A 23,103-nucleotide genomic window follows, 5' to 3' on the forward strand; every position below is an offset into this window, starting at 1 on the left:
TTGAGTAGTTCGGAGAACCGGTAGTAGAAATTTTGAGTAATTCAGAGAACTGGCAAATACCACCTCTGGCTGGCCCCAGAATGGGATGGGAATGGGGATTTTGCAGTATCCTTCCCCTGGAGTGGGTTGGGAAGGGAGATTTTGCAGTACCCTTCCCCTGCCACGCCCACCAAGCCACGCCCACAGAACCGGTAGTAAAAAAAAATTGGATTTCACCACTGCAGCCAAGTATCCATGGATACCATGCTAGAAGACCCAGGGTTAGAAAACAAGAAGGTCCATTACCCAATTTCCTGTAAAGATCAAACCAGAGGCATACAGGGAATCCACAACTGAACAAAAGAACATGACCCTCCATAATTGTGGAATTTGAGCAACTAATGTTCAGAGATATGCTTCTGCTTCCACTTCTGGAAATATTTTGCAGCTTTTGTAACTAATAACCATTCATAGCACTGCCTTTTAAAAATATATCTAAATTAATGAATGAAAGCCAGATGGTGTAGTGGTTAAGGTACCAGGCTATAAACTGGGAGATGGTGAATTCTAGTCGCTTCTTAGGCAACAGGGTGACCAACTTTCTGCCAATCACTTTCGATCAACCCTAGGAAGAAGGCGGCAATGGCAAACCACTTTTGAAATCTCGCCAAGACAACTGCAGGGATTTGTCCAGGTAATTACTAGAACTCAAGACTGACACGAAGGCATAAAATAATAAAATAAGTGACTATCATTATATTTGGGGAACAAACTTCTATATCTAATGTCATTAGCCACTATATGAAGAAGGGCTTCCTTTGTTCTGTCCTGAATCTGCCATTATACAGTTTCAATAAATAACATCAATTTCTGTCATGAGAAAAGACCACAAGTTCCTATTCTTTTTCTCCATTCATCATGTGTAATTTTATAAATCTCTATCATGCCCTCACATTTGTTTTCCTAAACAAGCAAAAAATCTGCACAGTAACTTTTTACGTTGGGAGAATTGTTTCAGATTCCAGGGTGGGGAAAGGAAATTATATAATACAGAGGCTAATATAAACCAATACCTAGAGTTAATTTAGGATGTCTTCATTTTCCAGCCTTTTTTGTTAACAGTGTATTATTCCTGATTTTTTAATCTGGTAGAACTGGAATCTCCTAAAAATGTTTTTGATGCATCTGTTCTAGTTCTAATTGATCTATAATATCTAAGTTTGATACAATATTCATGGAATCAACTTTGTGCATCTCATTCATTTTAAATCAGAAAGGTGACAGGATCTTGGTTTTGATCAGAAAATGGGCAGTGTAATTATTCCTGAAGATGCTGTGTTAAGAATAAGAATGCTGCATTTGAAGAGGACATAAATTCTTTGAATCATGCAAATTCAATGTAATATACTTTCCCTTTTTATGGGAGCTATGTGTATATGTGTGTGAATGCATGACTCCTTCATTCTTGAATAAAAGCTCATATACATCTCCACTATATTTATCTAACGATATGCCCTTTAAATGCTCTCGATGAATCTCATTTTCAAGGTTAGATTTTTATGAAAGGTATTTTATACTATGGACTATTTATAAATTTTTATTATTTTCTGTCATTGCCATATTAAATATACATAAATATTGAGCTGAAGTATTTCCTTTAGACTGGTATACACTTTAGAATGCATATTGTCTACTTTTCTTTATACACAAATCATCTTCCTTTAAAAAAAGGAAGAAGTTTATATACAATTCTAAAGAGAGTCTCCATATATCCCTTCCTGAAACACTGCTAAATACCAGTGCCTTGAGGGCTCATAAAAACTAATGCACTATATATAATCATGAGTTCAATTCTCAATAGAACATTGAGTTTCCTAGAAAGATTTGTGGCTATGTATGTCTGATGAATCCCAAACAGGCAAACTTGGCCATGGCATTGCTAGCTGGTGGCCATTTCAAATAAAAATAACAGATGTATACATTGTGTAAAAATAGAGAAACCCAATCCTGAGGGATGAGATGGCAATCATGTTAAATCTTGTTTATAAGGATGTGATATAATGTAAGATTGCAGTAGTGGCGAGTATCTGTACCTCAGGTGGAGGATGAGGGTGGAGGGTCGTTCTCTTGAGCTTGTGGGTTGGTTTCCGAATGTTTCATTACCAGACTGGGAAACATCAGAATTTAGCAAATATCAGTGTTGGTGTTGTTCTGCTTATAAGGGATTTATGTGGTCAGTTGGTCTTGTGATGGGAGTATCACATCAGGTGAGGGTCTAGTGATGGGCCTTGTGAGGTGGGATCAGATGTGGGTCATGTCAGGTGAAGGTCTTGTGAAAATGTAAGAGACATTCTTGAATGAGACCTTTAAAAAAGGTAGGCTGTATATACCATTTTAAAGACAGACGTTATACATTTGGGTGTGTATATAACTGTCTCATAGTTATATGTGGCCAAACAATATAAATTTCCTAGTTTTCTCCCCATCCCCCTGGCACAATCTTGCTGAAATACCAGTTTCAGCTACCCCCTTTCTTTGAGTTATCTTCTTTCTTAATCACAATGGAAATATGTATTGCAGCATATGCTTGTTTATCCATTATTTTATAGAAACCATTACAAATGTTCCGTAAACAACAAGAGAATATGAGGGAGTGGAACATTTGTCCTACTTTATGTGTGTCAATGACAATCCAGAATAGGTTGTCAAGTTTCTTACCCAGGTTAGCAAGTAATTGTTCTTCCCATTCCAAGCTACATAAAAACGCAGACAGCAGACTTTCAGGCTTATTTTACTTGACTTGTTTAGAAATGATTTGAAATGATAATATACATATGATTAGTGAATGATCTGGTTCCCAGAAATTCATGTTTAATTCACAGGCCTCAAAAAGTAGGATTTTTTACATGAACAAAACATCCATCTCCTATTATAAGAATAAAACATAAAAGGGAGGGCATCACACATGAGTATATATATTTCCCAGCTATATAATTCAAATAAAATAGAGTTATACCTTGGAGACTTCATGTCTTAAAAGATCAGATGTGCTCTTAAGCATAAAAAAAGCATTAACATTTTTCTCTGAGCAAACTAAGGTAAGTGTCTCTGATACAACTATGCTATTACAAAATGTTCCATTATAAACAATGAAGAAGAATCATGTTTCCAAGACACTTCGTGCAATAGAGTGTTTTTTCTTCTTCTTTCCATTATGAACAGGTTATTAAAACTCTTAAAATGTTTCTAACAGCCTAACTTCCATTCTCTCCTCCCACCCCAAATTTAAATGCAAGTGCCTCTCTAGTGTTGGTGATAAGTGATTCTACAGAATTTCAAAAAAAACTCTAGTTAAAATGTGCAGCATAGCTCAGTAAACTGAAACTGTAATGTAAATTATACTATTGGTGAGACCCAGTCTTAAGTCAAATTATCAGCACATTCATTGAAATCAGTTAAGACGTAAATTAATTGTGATTAATTTACCCAATTGATTTCAATGGATCTCTTATAGGAACAAACAACTGCTAGAAAAGTCATTGCTTGAAAGTGTTTAGTTTATACCTGTAAGAAATATTTTCTCTATCAAAATCCAAGAACTTATATGACTTCATAAATATCTAGAGTCCCCAATTACTCTTCAGTCTCTATATACTGTACTTCAGACACCAGTGTAGAGGTGCAGTGGGTCAGTAACTTAATGAAACTGCAGATCATCTCTGCTCCAGAGATTCAAGTCCTAGCACTGTATGTCAGGTGAGTCACTTGGCTCAGCATCTGTCTACCTAACAGTTTGAAAACATGTTCTATGCAAGTAGATAAATAGGTACCACTTCGGTGAGGAGATGAGTTGGTACTCCATACAGGCAGTCAGATTCCTGCCAGCTCTGAACCTTCCTGGTTGTAGCACCCATTTACGAGGAAGCTCCAGGGAAGGGAGAGATCTTAGTATAATGCTGCAGAGAGTGTGTCCTACAACAAAGCTGGTAATTGGCAGCCAAACTACTACTCTGCAATAGTATTGTGGACTCCTGGCTAATGTAACACCATATGCCAACAACAACAACAACAATACACCAATGGAAATGTAGAGTTTTTGAACTTAGTAGAGAATCACTATATATTTGTTGCATCTAGTATATTCCTATGTGCAACCATTGTATTTTTCATGTTGTACATGGTTTAATTTAGAGATTATAAGAATCTGCCTGCAAGCATTATTATGTGATTTGTACCCAGGTAATAGTGCCTGCCTGCCTGCCTATCTCCCATCTTTACTATTTTTATTAGTAACTCATGACAACAAACATACCTAATAATCCTTCCTCTTATTTTCTCCACAACAGCAACCCTATGTGGTGAATTCATTCAGATGCACGTATACCTGAGCTGAATAACCAACTTATGCAGAACAGAAAATAACGAACTTATGTCACAGTAACACAGATTCTACTTTAACTTTAGGAAAAACTTGCTAAGAAGAGTTCAGCAATGTAAGCAATTACTGAGGGAGGCTATGATCTCCCTTTACTGGATTTGTTCAAGAAGTGGGTGGACAGGTTTCTGTCAGGAAATTCTTTAGCACCGATTCCTTCCCTTAGTCCAGAGCTGGACTCAATGTCCTTATGGCCTTTTCTGTTACTGTGATTCCTATAGCTGGAATGAACTGATTAACTCTTTGACTATTGTACACAATTCCTTTTAGCTCTGAGGAGCTGCTTAGGAGAAGGATGGACAGAGGTTCTGAAGAGACAAACATGATGTTAAAGGATAACTGAAGAGCTACAAGAATGGAGGAATCAACTATAGCTAAAATCCATACCAGTCACATTTATTTATACAATCCCAGTTTTGAAAACAGTGTGGCCTTAGTAGACTAAACCTTAGAAGTTGTCTTCCAATCTTGGGCTGCTTGAGACAGACAGGCTTGAGGAGACATCATAAGCACACAAACCAAATTTATCATGCAATTCAAATGAATACCTCAATAGTTCCTCCACATCCTCAGCAGGACTAACATTTAACAGAGGTTCTCTGTCTTCACTGGCTGTCAGCAACAGCAGTGGATCTCCAAGAGTTACCACTCCACCAAGATCTGGTCCTTCAAATAATTTCACATCTAACATTTAAACAAAAGACAGGCAGAATCAGGTCAAAATACAATGATAAACAGCAACTATAATGTAAGCAATAACATTTAGACTTACAGTAGTGGCCAAAATTGTGGAAACCTTTTGGGAAAAGTGTATTTTTGAGGTTTGATGGCTAATAACACCACTTTTGGGGGGGGGAGTTTCAAGATAATCATATTCCACTGCTGGAATGGCCTGGGAATAGCCCAGACCTTAACCCAATGGAAAATCTATGGAGCTGACTAAAGAAACTTGTTAGTCAGAAGTGACACAGCAATAAAACCCAGTTAATAGAAGCAATCATTCAATCTTGGTTTCACATTATAACAGCTGCAGAACTAAAAGACTTGGTTCACTCCATGGGAAGATATTTTAAGGCCGTAATTCTTCAGCAAGTATTAACTGATGTGATAATTTTTGTATATCTCATTTTTTCTATGATAATTTTTGTATATCTCATTTTTTTCTACGTGTTTCACTTTTCTTCTTTATACTGTAACTGCTATTCTAATAGCAAATCCTTCATAAAAGTTATTGCATTACATTCTTGATTAAATTATCTTTCTATTGATATATAATTTTATGGTACTACACCAAAAAAGTGATGTTATTAGCTAGTTTTAGAAAATACGTTTTCCCCAAAAGTTTCCACAATTTTGGCCACTACTATATATACCGCTTTGCAGTGCTTTACAGCCCTCTCTAAGCGGTTTACAGAGTCAGCCTATTGCCCCCAACAATCTGGGTCCTCATTTTACCGACCTCAGAAGGATGGACGACTGAGTGAACTTTCAGCCAGTGAGAATCGAACTGCTGGCAGTCAGCAAAATTAGCCTGCAATACTCTATTTTAACCACTGAACCACCATGGCTCTAAATGAGTTGGGTGGGCAAAGAACCTATTGGAATTGTATGGGTGCAAGAAGAAGTAACATAGAACTAGTTTCATATGATCCAGTTTCATATAGGCCCCACCCACATAGAAGAATAAAGAGATTTGCAAAGTGGGGAATATCAAATTCGATTGATCTAATGTCACATTGCTATGAACCCTGAATTATGCTAAGTTGTATCACTGGCTTCCACTGCCAAACTATTTTGAGAGGAAATCAACCCTGAGAGAATAAGATTTTATGATACCGATTTGCTTCTGCATAGGACACGGAAAGAATGACCCTTATTCCTTTTTAAACATAGAATTATTTCATGCATTAGGATACTAAATGAAGCATAGCTTATAACTAGGCTTGGAGGAAGTTTTGAAATATTGCTGCACTACAATTCTGTAACCAAGAGAATTGGTTAAGGTTAAGAGAATTAGTCTAACCAAGCATAACCAATGGCCCATTCCAGTTTTACACAGTAAGCTGAAAAGTTAAGCAGATACTGTATATCTTAAAGACGGGACGCAAGTATTCTTTTCTTTCTTTAAGTTATCTCAGTATTTTTAAACATTTTGCATGAAGGACTTCTGTAATAGTAATAATTAACATGTTGAACAAGGACTGAGTTCAAACACTCCCTTGACCCTGGAGGTTCACTATGAAATATTTGGTTAATGATGTGAGGATCAGATGGAGCAGGGGGGGGGGGAGGATGATCCAATACATTGATTTGATTTGTCAGAGAAAATTCATGGTAGAAATGCAATAAATAAACCTAGCTAAAGAAACTAATTAAGGAATTGCCACTGTGAAATAAGTAACTATATCCAGAATCTAAGACCGAGTTTTACAACCAAAGATTCCATGTTTTGTGACACTTTTTTTTTTTTAATCCTATAGAGTATATAACAAGAAACTTGACTATTCATTAATACCTTCTTTGACTGCCAATATCTTCTTGTTGCCGGGGGATGAAAAATCTTCAGATGTGCCAAATAGTTCTTCTCCCACTTCTCCATGAAAAATTGTTAACTTGGTTTTACCTTCTTGAGCAGGAGAGGATGTGGGCTTCTTGAGTTTTTTAGATCTAAAAAAAATTAAATAATAAACCAGAAATTAGTAAGAACCTTCTAGCAGGAAGGATTTCAATTTGGGATGTTGGTATGAAATCCTTTTCAACCATGTCATGGCTTTGATTTTATTAGCCATAAAAAAGAAACATGCTGCCATTGCTTCCTGATTGAACTGCTCCATGGTTCTGAAAGTTTATTGAAAAATAAAGAAAAATAAAGAGTCCTCACTCTGCTATTCTGATCCAATGTTAATTTGGTCCTTGATCTGCATGGTCTATAACCATTTTGGTTGAGTGGTTATAGGGCACAGGCTAGAGCTAGAAGTCTGTGAGTTTTGGTCTCACTTTAGGCATGAAACCAGCTGTGTAACCTTGGGCCAGTCACACTATTTTGGCCCTGAAAAGCAGGCAATGACAAACCATTTTTGAAAGCTTGCCAAGAAAACTACAGGTACTTGTTCAGATAATTGCCAGGAGTCAACACTGACTCAAAGGCATGTGCGCATACATACATATATACACATTGAATGGTCTACACCAGGGCGGTCAAACTCGTGGCCTGCAGGGCAGATGCATCAAGTGCTGGTCACGCCCACGCCCGGTTTAACGAAGGGGGAAAATGTCATGATACGTCACGTGATGACAACAACAGTTTGACACCCCAGGTCTACGCTGTAACCAGGGAGCCGTTGAATAGAATAGAATAGAATAGAATTCTTTATTGGCCAAGTGTGATTGGACACACAAGGAATTTGTCTTGGTGCATATGCTCTCAGTGTACATAAAAGAAAAGATACGTTCATCAAGGTACATTTACAACACAAGTCTTTCTACGCCATCTGCTTTAAATATGACATACGAAAGATATTAATGGGAAGAATATTTATAGTTGATCATGAAATACTGTGAAAAATAAATAAATACGGTAGCAACAGCCAAATTTGTCTTTTTAAAAACAAAACCAGAAAACTGTATTCTACTTGGAAGAAAAAGAAAACAATACAGATCCTGAAAATATGTTGACCTGTGCCCCCAGCAATTCATAAAGAATGGATGACAATTCCGAGAAACATATCTCCATATCTTCTGAAATTAAATGGAAGCACACAGTTGCGGAACACAGGGAAGGCATAGCTTAAATTAATTCAGCAAAGCATTTATTAGCCCATTAAAACTGAATATTGTAGATGAGGAAGCTGGGGACAGACTTTGTGAGGCCTTTTTTCTTTTCTTTCCCAGGACCACAAGATACAGTGAATTATTTATTTATTTATTTATTTATTTAGTCACAACATCATACAAAAAGATTATATAGTATATAAACCTATATATGAGTAAATATTAGGAGGTATAAGCATATATATATATATATATAGGAAGAAGAAAAGAAAAACAATAGGACAGGAACGGTAGGCACGTTTGTGCGCTTATGCACGCCCCTTATGGTCCTCATAGGAATGGGGTGAGGTCAATAGTAGAGAGTTTTTGGTTAAAGCTTTTAGGATTATAGGAAGAGACCACAGAGTCAGGTAAAGTATTCCAAGCACTGATGATTCTGTTACAGAAGTCATATTTTTTGCAATCTAGATTAAAGCGGTTGACATTAAGTTTAAATCTATTGGTTGCTCTTGTATTATTGCAATTAAAGCTGAAGTAGTCTTTAACAGGAAGGACATTACAATAGATGATTCTATGAGTTAAACTTAGGTCTTGTAGAAGGCGACGGAGTTCCAAGTTTTCTAAGCCTAGGAGTTCAAGTCTGGTGGGATAAGGTATTTTGTTGTTTTCAGAGGAATGTAAAGTATTTCTTGACACGTTCAATTGTATTGATGTCAGAGATGTGGTGAGGGTTCCAAACAGGCGACCTGTATTCTAGAATTGGTCTAGCAAATGTTTTATATGCTCTGGTTAGTAGTGTAGTGTTTTTGGAAAAGAAGCTACGTAAGATTAGGTTTACAACTCTTAGAGCTTTTTTTGCTATGTAGTTGCATTGGTCTTTGGCACTTAGATCATTTGACATGAAAACTCCAAGGTCTTTAATGGGATGGGGGTCATCTGTAAGGTAATGATGCTACATCACTGTAAATCAGGGGTCTCCATTTCTTGGCAACTTTAAGACTTGTAGACTTCAACTCACAGTTGTGAAGTCTACAAGTCTTACAGTTGCCAAGATTGCCTGCCATAAATAGTATATGTCATAATACCACCACAAAATGAGTGGCATATAAATTTGATAAATAAATAACTGAACCTAACTGAACTAAACTATACAGACATAGACTTAAGAATGAATGAATGTTAAACCTGAAAATTTATTAAGAGTACCACTACTAAATTAAACTTGGTTATGAACTAATTTTAACCATTACTGTTACTTAGGGAGTGTGTTGTTACCAGACATCTTACAGCTTTCTTTTCTATAGGCATCAGTGGTGAACAACTTGGTGACTGATAATAATAATAATAATAATAATAATAATAATAATAATAATAATAATAATAATAATAATAATAATAATAATAATAATAATAATATTTTAATTTGTATACCGCCCTTCTCCCAAAGGACTCAGGGCGGTGCACAGCCAGAATAAAATACAAAGAGAACAGTACATGTAATATTAAGAACAACCCCTTAAAAAACTTATTCAATTGGCCAAAAATTTAAAATACAATAACACCCTATAAAAAATTTACAAAAATTTAAAACCCATAAAAACAAATTAAAATTTTTAAAATCAAGCCAGATAATAACTAGCAATTTATTTAATATTTATTTATTTAATATTTCCTAAGGTTACTTCAAAACAAGGAGGCACCGGGCTTCTTAAATCTGTATGTAGCAAGTTGCTGCTGTCACAAGCCATTCTGGTAAGAGTATCCATCAGTGGCGTAAGATGCACAAAGGCAAGAGCAAATCATATTAAGAATATGTCCAACCCCAAAGTCAACAGCGGTTAAAAGACTGCATTCTTCCAAATAAGGCTGGTTATGCTGCCAAGTTCCAGTAATGGGGATTAAATTAAGGGAAAGAACACAGAACAAGATGATTGATCAGAAATGCCCATTTATCCAGCATGACATCGACAAAAGGAGCTGAGAAAGCATACCATGTTCCGTGGGAAGAGACAGATGCCTACCCAGCTGTCAGGACTCACTCACATAGCATAGTTTGTAACTTCTCCAAGTGCCCCTTCTTTCTTTCTTTTTTAAAGTTGAAATATGGAAGGCTATTTCTAGGGGTTTGTTGCTGCTGGACTAAACAAGTCATGAGCTTCCAATTATCACTGCCATTCCAGTCATTGCTGATTCATTGCTGGTACTCTGAGTAAATAAAACTGCAATGTTCAAATTCTGCAGGAAAATGATACTTTAGTACTAAAGAATGTTTAGAACAAATATATATATAGACATAATTATTTCCATTTGCTGAATAAGTTTTATTGCTTCGGAGATATTAAAAATGTTATTTTTAATACATATTCCTTTAATTTGTGTCCCTTTCTACAGCGTATGTCTTCTTATCAGAAGAATGAACAATAGTTTTCCAAGATACTTCCCCATTAATTTTATTCAGTTTCTCTATATACATGATAAAGCCAATATAGGTTAGAATCAGTTCACAGTACAATGCATATGCAATGTCTTTTGCTAAGGTCATCTCTGTTGAGTTATAACTTTCTTGCAGAAGAAAAAGGAACAGATAAAACTTACTTCATAAACTACCATTATAGCATGAATTTGCTTTAAGGATGATAGGAAATACGATTTGCTTAATTACAATGATTAGAAATGATAGTTTCAATGTTAATCAAGCTCTTAAAACCCAGTATAAGATAAGTCTTGTCCTAAGCAGGGACTGCACCTCAGTTCTCTTTTCACTTATCTCCTCTGAATGTTGCTGTATTTTGTTTTGTAAAGAAAAATTAAATCAAGCTAGCTTGGATGTCCTTTGCCACCTAAGGGAGACCTGAAGAAAAGCTGGGTTTTTGCACATTTCCCTTGCAGTGTATCTAATGATACAACTTTCAATAGAAAACATTAGGTTGCCTGAGTCTTTAAAGGAGAACTGGAACAGTAAGTTATGATTCAAGAAGACCCAAAAGAAGTAGGGAGCTGTGCACAACTACAGGTAATGGAGAGATAACAATAGAATCTTCAATGCCAGCTGTACTATTTACACAGAGGTAGGAGATCCTATTGAGTCTACGCCTAATAAGGAGAGAACTAATTATTGCAACCTTTGTGATATGTTTATTTGAACCAGGTTGTTTTCAAGCATTACTTAAACTTGGTAGGAAATAATAAGGAAGAAGATGCTACCATAAGGCAGCTTGTAAATGTTATTTTTAATACATATTCCTTTAATTTGTGTCCCGTTCTACAGCGTATGTCTTCTTATCAGAAGAATGAACAATAGTTTTCCAAGATACTTCCCCATTAATTTTATTCAGTTTCTTTATATACATGATAAAGCCAATATAGGTTAGAATCAGTTCACAGTACAATGCATATGCAATGTCTTTTGCTAAGGTCATCTCTGTTGAGTTATAACTTTCTTGCAGAAGAAAAAGGAACAGATAAAACTTACTTCATAAACTACCATTATAGCATGAATTTGCTTTAAGGATGATAGGAAATACGATTTGCTTAATTACAATGATTAGAAATGATAGTTTCAATGTTAATCAAGCTCTTAAAACCCAGTATAAGATAAGTCTTGTCCTAAGCAGGGACTGCACCTCAGTTCTCTTTTCACTTATCTCCTCTGAATGTTGCTGTATTTTGTTTTGTAAAGAAAAATTAAATCAAGCTAGCTTGGATGTCCTTTGCCACCTAAGGGAGACCTGAAGAAAAGCTGGGTTTTTGCACATTTCCCTTGCAGTGTATCTAATGATACAACTTTCAATAGAAAACATTAGGTTGCCTGAGTCTTTAAAGGAGAACTGGAACAGTAAGTTATGATTCAAGAAGACCCAAAAGAAGTAGGGAGCTGTGCACAACTACAGGTAATGGAGAGATAACAATAGAATCTTCAATGCCAGCTGTACTATTTACACAGAGGTAGGAGATCCTATTGAGTCTACGCCTAATAAGGAGAGAACTAATTATTGCAACCTTTGTGATATGTTTATTTGAACCAGGTTGTTTTCAAGCATTACTTAAACTTGGTAGGGAAATAATAAGGGAAGAAGATGCTACCATAAGGCAGCTTGTAAATGCCCCATTCAGCAATATTTCATAGAACTTCATAGTAGGAACACAAGTGAGGGTGGAACACAAAGCCACTTGCTTCCTTGTTCATGATTTTCAAGTACAGGCGGTCCTCGACTTACAACAGTTTGTTTAGTGACCATTCAAAGTTACAATGGCTCTGAAAAAAAGCGACTTTATGACCATTGTAGCACCCCCATGGTCATGTGATGAAAATTCAGAAATTTAAAATTTAAAAATCAAGCCAGTCCGCTTGGATAAACAAATACATTTTCAATTCACGTGAAAGGTCTATGAAAGCAATATTTCATAGAACTTCATAGTAGGAACACAAGTGAGGTGGACCACAAAGCCACTTGCTTCCTTGTTCATGATTTTCAAGTACAGGCGGTCCCCGACTTACAACAGTTTGTTTAGTGACCATTCAAAGTTACAATGGCTCTGAAAAAAAGCGACTTTATGACCATTGTAGCACCCCCATGGTCATGTGATGAAAATTCAGAAGCCTGGCTACTGACTCATCTTTATGATGGTTGCAGTGTCCCTGGGTCATGTGATGAAAATTCAGAAATTTAAAATTTAAAAATCAAGCCAGTCCGCTTGGATAAACAAATACATTTTCAATTCACGTGAAAGGTCTATGAAAGCAATATTTCAATATTTCATAGAACTTCATAGTAGGAACACAAGTGAGGGTGGAACACAAAGCCACTTGCTTCCTTGTTCATGATTTTCAAGTACAGGCGGTCCTCGACTTACAACAGTTTGTTTAGTGACCATTCAAAGTTACAATGGCTCTGAAAAAGTGACTTTATGACCATTGTAGCACCCCATGGTCATGTGATCCCCTTCTGCAACCTTCTGACAAAATCAATGGGGAAGCGAGATTCACTTAGCAACCGTGATACTAACTTAGCAACTGTCGTGATTCACTTAAAAACTGTGGCACCAGAGCTCATTAAATGAGGCAAAACTCTCTTAACAACTGTCTCATTTAGCAACAGAAATTCGGGGCTCCATTCTGGTCATACATTAAGGACTACTTGTAGTAATGCCTGAAAAAAAAGCTACAGCACCATTCAAGGAAAGGGATGGGAATAACAATGCTAACCCCGAATTCACAGTAAAGGGAGCTCAGCACATCGGGAGACAGCACCAAATCCTTGAAAGCAGGATTTTTTTTGAATTTATATCCGCCCTTCTCCGAAGGACTCAGGGCAGTGTACAGCCAAATGTAAAACAATACAGTGTACAAATTAAAACAACAATTAAAATACATATTTTATAAATGGCCGAAAATTAAAACTGTCGAATTAGACCCATAATAAAATACCCCAGTTAAAATTATTAAAATCCAGAAATTTAAAAATTTAAAAATCAAGCCAGTCCCGCTTGGATAAACAAATACATTTTCAATTCACGTGAAAGGTCTATGAAAGCAATATTTCATAGAACTTCATAGTAGGAACACAAGTGAGGGTGGAACACAAAGCCACTTGCTTCCTTGTTCATGATTTTCAAGTACAGGCGGTCCTCGACTTACAACAGTTTGTTTAGTGACCATTCAAAGTTACAATGGCTCTGAAAAAAAGCGACTTTATGACCATTGTAGCACCCCCATGGTCATGTGATGAAAATTCAGAAGCCTGGCTACTGACTCATCTTTATGATGGTTGCAGTGTCCCTGGGTCATGTGATCCCCTTCTGCAACCTTCTGACAAAATCAATGGGGAAGCGAGATTCACTTAGCAACCGTGATACTAACTTAGCAACTGTCGTGATTCACTTAAAAACTGTGGCACCAGAGCTCATTAAATGAGGCAAAACTCTCTTAACAACTGTCTCATTTAGCAACAGAAATTCGGGGCTCCATTCCGGTCATACATTAAGGACTACTTGTAGTAATGCCTGAAAAAAAGCGACTTTATGACCATTGTAGCACCCCATGGTCATGTGATCCCTTCTGCAACCTTCTGACAAAATCAATGAGGCGAGATTCACTTAGCAACGTGATACTAACTTAGCAACTGCCGTGATTCACTTAAAAACTGTGGCACAAAAGCTCATTAAATGAGGCAAAACTCTCTTAACAACTGTCTCATTTAGCAACAGAAATTCGGGGCTCCATTCCGGTCATACATTAAGGACTACTTGTAGTAATGCCTGAAAAAAAAGCTACAGCACCATTCAAGGAAAGGGATGGGAATAACAATGCTAACCCCGAATTCACAGTAAAGGGAGCTCAGCACATCGGGAGACAGCACCAAATCCTTGAAACGGGAATTTTTTTATATTTTTTTTTTTTTTTTTTTTTTTTTTTTTTTTTTTTTTTTTTTTTTTTTTTTTTTTTTTTTTTTTTTTTTTTTTTTTTTTGATTTTTTTACCGCCCTTCTCCCGAAGGACTCAGGGCAGTGTACAGCCAAATGTAAAACAATACAGTGTACAAATTAAAACAACAATTAAAATACATATTTTATAAATGGCCGAAAATTAAAACTGTCGAATTAGACCCATAATAAAATACCCCAGTTAAAATTATTAAAATTCAGAAATTTAAAAATTTAAAAATCAAGCCAGTCCCGCTTGGATAAACAAATACATTTTCAATTCACGGCGAAAGGTCTATGAAAGCAATATTTCAATATTTCATAGAACTTCATAGTAGGAACACAAGTGAGGGTGGAACACAAAGCCACTTGCTTCCTTGTTCATGATTTTCAAGTACAGGCGGTCCTTGACTTACAACAGTTTGTTTAGTGACCATTCAAAGTTACAATGGCTCTGAAAAAAAGTGACTTTATGACCATTGTAGCACCCCCATGGTCATGTGATGAAAATTCAGACGCCTGGCTACTGACTCATCTTTATGATGGTTGCAGTGTCCCTGGGTCATGTGATCCCCTTCTGCAACCTTCTGACAAAATCAATGGGGAAGCGAGATTCACTTAGCAACCGTGATACTAACTTAGCAACTGCCGTGATTCACTTAAAAACTGTGGCACAAAAGCTCATTAAATGAGGCAAAACTCTCTTAACAACTGTCTCATTTAGCAACAGAAATTCGGGGCTCCATTCCGGTCATACATTAAGGACTACTTGTAGTAATGCCTGAAAAAAAAGCTACAGCACCATTCAAGGAAAGGGATGGGAATAACAATGTTAACCCCGAATTCACAGTAAAGGGAGCTCAGCACATTGGGAGACAGCACCAAATCCTTGAAACGGGATTTTTTTTTTTTTGAATTTATATCCCGCCCTTCTCCGAAGACTCAGGGCGGCTTACACTATGTCAAGCAATAGTCTTTATCCATTTGTATACTATATACAAAGTCAACTTATTGCCCCCCAACAATCTGGGTCCTCATTTTACCTACCTTATAAAGGATGGAAGGCTGAGTCAACCTTGGGCCTGGTGGGACTTGAACCTGCAATATTGCAAGCAGTTGCTGTTAATAATAGGCTGCATTAACCTGTTGTGCCACCAGAGGCCCTATTTATATTGTTCCAAGAAATTTATTAGGAAAATGTCATTATGCAGCAATTCATAATACATATACAAGGTCGGTTGCTATTTTGCAGCAATTCATAATACATATATAAGGTCGGTTGCTATCTTGATTATGTTTTTATACGTAACTTGAACAAACCTTGGTGTCTTATGAATATTCAGTTGATAGATAGATCCAACAAATACGATTCACATGACTCACATTTAAGAAGCTAAATGACAGAGCTGTTAAGAAATGATATCTGGGATTCAAAGGGCTATCAAACTCAGGACAAGGGGCTGGCCTGATTGAAGATGCTATGACAGGTGGAAGTTTGGCCCTCCACCACCGCCACCACCGCCCTCTGAAACATAGATTCCTGGGGCAAATATCAGCCAGCTGCTTTTTAGGCTCTCCTCATTCCACATGAGTAAACATCTATGAAAATTCTCAGTCATCCGGGTCATGGTTGTCCCAAAGGTGCTTTTTCAAGAGGCAGCTGGACTTTCTGAAGAAGCTTCTTGGATGAGAAGAGAAGTGTCTTTAAAGAAAAACTAGAAAGTCCAGTTGCCTCTTGAAAAAGCACCTTTGGGACTTACCATGAGTAGCAGAAAGGGGGCAAAGCAGCTGGTCCAAGTAAACAGAGCTAACTTGGCCCTGTTAGTGGATTTTCAGAGCTAGTTGCACTGTCCTTTGAAATCTGGCCAGGGTCTGTGCAACATCTACAGATCTGAAAAGGACAGGACAAGCACAGATGTTGCTCTTCAGTCATTTCTGTGCTTCTGTACTTATCTGTACTCTACTGTTGGTTACTATTTTGGCCAGGCAGTCAAAAAAAGTTAAGGATGGAAAACATAATATCCTATTAAAATACAGATAAACATAACTCTGTCAAGGAACCAGACTTACTTATTTTAAGATTTTACCATGTAAATTAAGTCTGAGTTGGCACATCGAAACCATGAGAACTACATCGTACTTAAGTTTGCAATTCTACACTGGTTTTTTTAAAAGAAGATAAAGGAAAACAGGCAACACAACGCTTGAATTTACAAGCCAAAATTTACTGAAAGGTAAGTCATAGCATATGAGGAGGATCCAGATTGTTGGGGGCAATATGCTGACTCTGTAAACCACTTAGAAGGGCCTGTAAAGCATTGTGAAGTGATACATAAGTAAGTGCTATTGCTATATTCAGTGCAATCCCCTTTCCAGGAAACAAGCACTGAAAAACTAAGAAAACAACTTATGCTATAGTTGTTCCATTGTGAGAACGGTGGGGAAACAATGTGGGTTTAGTTAGGTTTATTTTATAGTTGACTTTTGGTTGGTTGTTATTATCTGACGTGGGGTAGCTGAGAAGCTTGGAGGTTGACCAAAGGTAACAGCAATGACAGACAGAAGTGAATATGGTGGGAGATGAGACATGAACTGTTCCAAGGAAAAAGAGATTGCAAATTTCTGCTTCAGGGCCCCAATTTCAACTCAGCGGCCAGATATCCAAATCACCGGCTACATTGGGATCAAGCTCATGCTCTTGAATGCCAGCTCTGTCTGCAATAAATTTAACCACCCAATGATTTGTCCGTTTAAGCATTTATTTGCACGGCTAATTGGCTGCTGCGGTTACATGATGGATATTTCTTGTGTGGCAGAAAAAAACAAGGAAAACCCAGCTGAAACAAAGAGCTAACACAGGCATTCCAATAACTCCTTGCTTTTAGTAGCCAGTGACAACCAGCAAAGGATACTAAGATATACCAGAAGAGTGCTGGCCACGTCAATGCCAATGTGTTTGAATGACTTTATTCGTTAAGAAGGAGCGCATACATTCACAAATCATCTACATAACACACCACAAATAAGGCTTTTAAAAGCCCAAGCTGACTGAAGAAAGGGAAAGGGGAGGGATGAACAAAAACCAAGTGAAATCCACTCCCATTAACACTTTCTACTGTCAACAAAAGAGCTCTGTGAATCGAATGATTCAACATTTCCTGTTCCACACAGGCAGAAGCCTGGGAGCACTTGATGAGGTAATGCACATTTGGAATTCTTGGGGCGGAAGAGCTGAGTCATGCTATTATTACCATCAATCCCCTCAGACAAAAGAGGCTTCAAGGTCTCCCCTCACCAGCGCCACAGCCGGACAAGAAAGAAGGCACGGGTCAAGCAAATATGCTGTGGCACATATCCGTCTGAACTTTGAAAAAGGTACCCACTTATTGTTCCCAAATTGCAAAGGAGCTGGGGACAATGTCCTTGACCTGCTTTAGAGCAGGGCTCTCCAACCTTGGCAACTTTAAGACTTGTGGACTTCAACTCCCAGTGTTCCTTAGCAAAGCTGGCTGAGGAACTCTGGGAGTTGAAGTCCACAAGTCTTAAAGTTGCCAAGGTTGGAGACCCCTGCTTTAGAGCACAATAAGGTCTCAAAATTCCATTTTTTTTTCTTTTCCCAAGTCTCCTAGCGTTTGGTCCTTTCGATGAAAAAACTCCCCTCACCGAAGATCAGCCTTTCCCAACATACTTGGTTTTTCTATGTCTAAGAATGAGAAATCAAAAGGGTTGCATTTGGTTTAAAAAAAACCCAAAACATTAACCACTTCTATTGTCTCATCAATCCACTCAAAGAAACATTTTCCCAAGGTCTTTTGCTCAGGCTTCACTGAACTTTCATGGTATCGCACCGTCCCATTTCATATACGAAATGGTATAGGGTCTCCTGCTTGAGCAGGGGGTTGAACTAGAAGACCTTCAAGGTCCCTTCCATCTCTATTCTGACTGAGTGAGTGAGTGAAAGGAAGCTGCAAAAGACTGGCTGATAGTTGCTAAATACACAACAGAAAAAAGAAGAGAGGTGGCATGCCTACAAAAGCAGCTGTAGAATTGAAGCTACAAATGCAAATGTGAATTTGTGGGTGTCTAATCAATCCTGCCCCGCAAATGGGCTGCCAATGGTTGTGGCGTAACAGAATAGCCACCTCCTCATGTACCTGAAAGAAGAACTTCTCTAGGTAGAAAAAGGATGTTAGGAACAAGATTCATAAGACTGAAGGGACCTTAGAGGTCTTCTAGTCAAACCCCCTGCCCAAGGCAAGAGTCCTAATGCGATTGACTTGCCTTCTCCCAAACACACTCATCTTTACTGTGAATGTCTAGATCTATTTTCAGTGCAGGGAAAAGTGTGTGTGGTGTGTGAGAGGGAGGGAGGGAGAGGGAGAGGGAGAGAGAGACAGAGAGAGAGAGAGAGAGAGAGGGAGGGAGAAAGAAAGAGAGAGAGATCTACCGCTGGAAGTTTGATATGATGCAGCAGATGAACGTTTTTGTAAACTCAGTTGTTCTTTTTGTAGACCATAACGTAATTATTTTGACAGGCAAACTCCCTGACCTAAGCAGATTTTATAGCTTTGAACAAATAACTGATATCTCTCAATTTCACTTTTTCCTACTTGGTACAATTGAAGTAGCAAGCTAGCGACACAATTCATGGAAGGGCAAACACAATAGAAACAGGGGGGAAAAAAAAGTAAATGTAGGACATTAAAGCATTTTGCAAAGATGGGGTTTTTTTGTTTTTTTGTTTTTGTGGGATCTTTTAAGTATCTGTGACATTGAGAAATATTTTCCCCCACTAAGCATTTTAAATTATTGCCCTAAAAATGCTTACTGTGAGTTTTGATAGGCCTTGGATTTATTTTGAGGCTGAAATATTTGGGGGGAAATGTAATGCTATAACTGATGGACCTTTAGCTCACTGTATAATTATGTTCAGATATACTAGCTATAACAGCTATAAAAATATGCTTTCCTGCTGATTTAGGTTGAAAGTTCAAAGAAAGCAAAGCTATACATGTCCTTTTTCTTTTCTGAACGCTTAAAAAGGATGTTCACAAGCCCAAATGTAGGGCTGCCACCTTTCCTGGATTGACCTAGAGACTTTAGTTTGAATCCCTTATTTCTGGAATATGTGTAATGGTGGGAAGGAAATTCCTTTCCTGCACCCAGCAATGCTTGCTAGGTCATTTATCAATATGGATTTACTGCTCGTTCAAAAATTCTCGTCCTCCTTTATTGTAATTAAAAATACTCTGCCTGAAAGATGATCATTCATTTCCAGACAGTTGTTAATAAGTGATTCCTCTTTCAAAGCTATGTCTCTTGCAGATACAAGGGCAGGGCACAGACCCTCTTGCTGCCCACAGCAGAACAGCTTTGGAGAATAGCACTTAAAGGCAGTGGTAGGATTCAAATAATTTAACAACCGGTTCTCTGCCCTAATGATTTCTTCCAACAACCAGTTCACCAAACTGCTCAGAAAGTTAACAACCAGTTCTCCCGAAGTGGTGCAAATTAGCTGAATCCCACCACTGCTTAAAGGTTAAGGCAGAATGGCCAAGCCTGAATCAGCCTTAAGTGGCCAATAGGAATTGAAGGGGTACCACTCATGATGGAGTAGTACAATAAATGCACCTAGATAAGAAAGGAAACCTCAGTACAGCTACAGATGACTTAAAGCTACTTTAAGTGTGAACTCATCCATTGCCATGGGGTGAAGTATCACCAGTTTGCTGCTGCTACCTAATTACATATCTCCATCTGGGTGAATCAAGTGATGTCATGAATGTAAGTCCTAGAGTCTGAAGGCTGAGGTTCTGGATGGGGAACACCAGGCTTCAGCTGAACTCTGTCGAGACTAAGTGCCTCTATGGGGGCTTTATGGCTCCAGGACTTGGCCATCTTTGGTGGCAATCGTGGTTAGGAGGAGCCTTACGCAACTTCTCACTTCACCTAAAGGTTTTGTATATTTTGTTTTCTATACTATTTATTTCTTAGTGTGGATTGCTGTGTGCTACCCAGAATCACTTTTGATGAGATGGGCAACTATATAAATTTGATAAATAAATATACATATTGAGCGGTGGTGGGATTCAAATAATTTAACAACCGGTTCTCTGCCCTAATGACCGGCTGGGTGGACGTGGCCATGGTGGGACTGGCAGGCAGCACTCTGCCTCCTGCACCCACTGAGAGCAAAAACAGATCATGGGGGCGACATGCCTCCCCCACGACCCATTTTGAGCCTAGTAGGCCTCCCTGCAGCCTCCTAGGAGTGAAAACGGGCCATGGGGAGGGGCATATCACCCCTAACACCCCATTTTGGGCCTAGGAGGCCTCCCTGAAGCTTCCTGGTAGCTAAAATGGGGAGCATGGGGACTCCTGGGAGGGGAGGGGTCCACCAGCAATTTAACTAATTAAATTAATTAATTAATTAATTAATTAATTAAGGGGCATGCATAAGAGCACAAAAGTGCCTACCGTTCCTGTCCTATTGTTCCCTTTCATTATATCAGATTAATATAGTTATTGCATACTTTTACTTATATATATATGTTTTTCTTTTATGATGTGTTGTTGTTTTATGTCGATGTTTACGTATACTGTTGTGACAAATAAAATTTTTAAAAAATTACCGGTTCGGCCAAATCTCACCACTGATACCGAGGCTTACAAATTTGGTTTTATTCATGTATTTCTTCTCCTATTCCCCCACCCTGCATACATGCTGCTCTTAAATTCTAAAGGGGTAAATCCATCAATATAATGTATTAGTAACTGGTGTTGAAAGAGTGTTTCCACTGTAGGAACAGTCTTCCCTTGAGACCAAATCAAGAAATAATGAGGGTTAATTGGGACTAAAGTACTATTTGGCACTGCAGGAACAAACTTCCTACAAGAGCACTCTAATATTTTTTTTTTAATCAGAACTACCATCTATACTCAGGGGAACTTGTAAAATCACCATAACTCTGTGATAATTGCGTTTACCTGGTACCTGTGGTGCGGGTTTTTTTCCAACACAGAGGGGGAAATTATTGAGCTATTGTGAATTGGCATGTAGGTGGTTTTTGCTGATCCATTATCAAGATACATTCTGCCTATCCAGATTACAGAAACTATCATTTAAAATAAATGGCAAAATGCACGGAAGGGGTGGGGGAGCCTGAAGAGGTATTTCTGTATTTGCTGGGCTCTCACTGGGTTGTGTAAATTAGACCAAGAGCTCATCAACATTCTGGTGGATTTAAACACCTATATCTTTCAACACTGTCATTATCTGGTGATAATATCTAAGCAAAATTGAGTGATTCTTGGATGGGAATCTATGCTAAAATCTCAGGGCTGTAAACTAGATTGGAAAACAGCAAAATCTCCCCCCCCCCAAAAAAAAAGATAATAACCACCCACATTTCTATTGTCCAAAGAATCAGTGTAAGCCCATATACCCAACAAGAGTTGAGTATGAAACAAACCTGCATTTACCTGGTAACACCTTTATGTCCTGCCAGGGACTATAGAGAAATCACAGCCCATAGTATTTGCCCAGCCAATTCAATCTTTTCTGGGCTGATGCATTTCCTTCCAGAATCAAGGAAGTGTCTCTGTAGCAAAGCCTGCCTTCTGGAATGAGATTTCCACTGAGATCCAGAAGGCTGCCAGCCTGGTGGTGCTTCAAAATGACTTGAAGGCTTGGCTCCTCTCCCAGGCCTTTAGAGAGAGTGAATGAAACCTTCTTGCATTCGTTTTGTTTCTATTCCTTTTCTTTCCTTTCTTCTCTTTTCCCTTCCTTCTATCTTCCTCCCTCCCTCCCTCCCCTCCTTCCTGTCCAGTTTTTATCATCTTTGTTATCATTTATTCTTTATTTTTGGTTTTTTTATATTCTTTTTCTTTTAAGCCACCAGAGTTGTTGGAGTTGGATAGCATGCAAATTTAACAACAACAACAAAAAATTCATAAAAGACATATATGTTTCCTTTCCAGGAAAACTTTATAAATCCTAATATCTCCTATTTTTAGAGGTATCTCTTTACAGACAGTTTCTATACTTTTGGAGATAGAATACTGTATAGAGAAGCTGTCTATGAGCTTACTTTGTGCATCCTGATCAAACTAAGTGTTCCATTATAATTTTTATTAGGATTTTTACTGTATCAGTGCCAGGAAAAAACACATGCTTAGAAAGAAAGAGAGAAGCCAAGGTCAAGTGAAAATCATAGCACTGAATTGACAAAAGCTACTAGCCAACTGTGGTGGTTTTGACAAATGGCTGGAATTGGATGTATGGCCAGGGATGATGTCACTTGGTCCTAGTTAATGGTCACCTCCCTGTCAGGAATTGGCTTGTAATTTGGATGTCAAAAATAAAATCACAAAAACTGTGCAGCAATCTACCTGAACAACCGAAGGACCTCTGAGCTGTTGGCCAAAGGAGATGCAAATTTCTTGGAACAATATAAATAGGGCCTCTGGTGGCGCAACAGGCTAATGCAGCCTATT

General features: G+C 37.9%; 1 protein-coding gene across 2 annotated transcripts in view; it reads right to left on the bottom strand.

The window, feature by feature from the left end:
• Positions 1 to 23,103, bottom strand: part of HS1BP3 (HCLS1 binding protein 3) — a 50,818-nt gene that overhangs the window by 8,178 nt on the left and 19,537 nt on the right. For both annotated transcript variants that reach the window (XM_058179512.1, XM_058179502.1), the window contains exons 5-6: positions 6,930 to 7,081; positions 4,963 to 5,098 (exon numbers count right to left, since the gene is read on the bottom strand). In XM_058179512.1, the coding sequence (XP_058035495.1) occupies positions 4,963 to 5,098; positions 6,930 to 7,081 (288 nt within the window). The remainder of the gene's footprint in view (positions 1 to 4,962; positions 5,099 to 6,929; positions 7,082 to 23,103) is intronic.

The sequence above is a fragment of the Ahaetulla prasina genome, chromosome 1 (assembly GCF_028640845.1).
Source record: "Ahaetulla prasina isolate Xishuangbanna chromosome 1, ASM2864084v1, whole genome shotgun sequence".
NCBI classification, from domain to species: domain Eukaryota; kingdom Metazoa; phylum Chordata; class Lepidosauria; order Squamata; family Colubridae; genus Ahaetulla; species Ahaetulla prasina.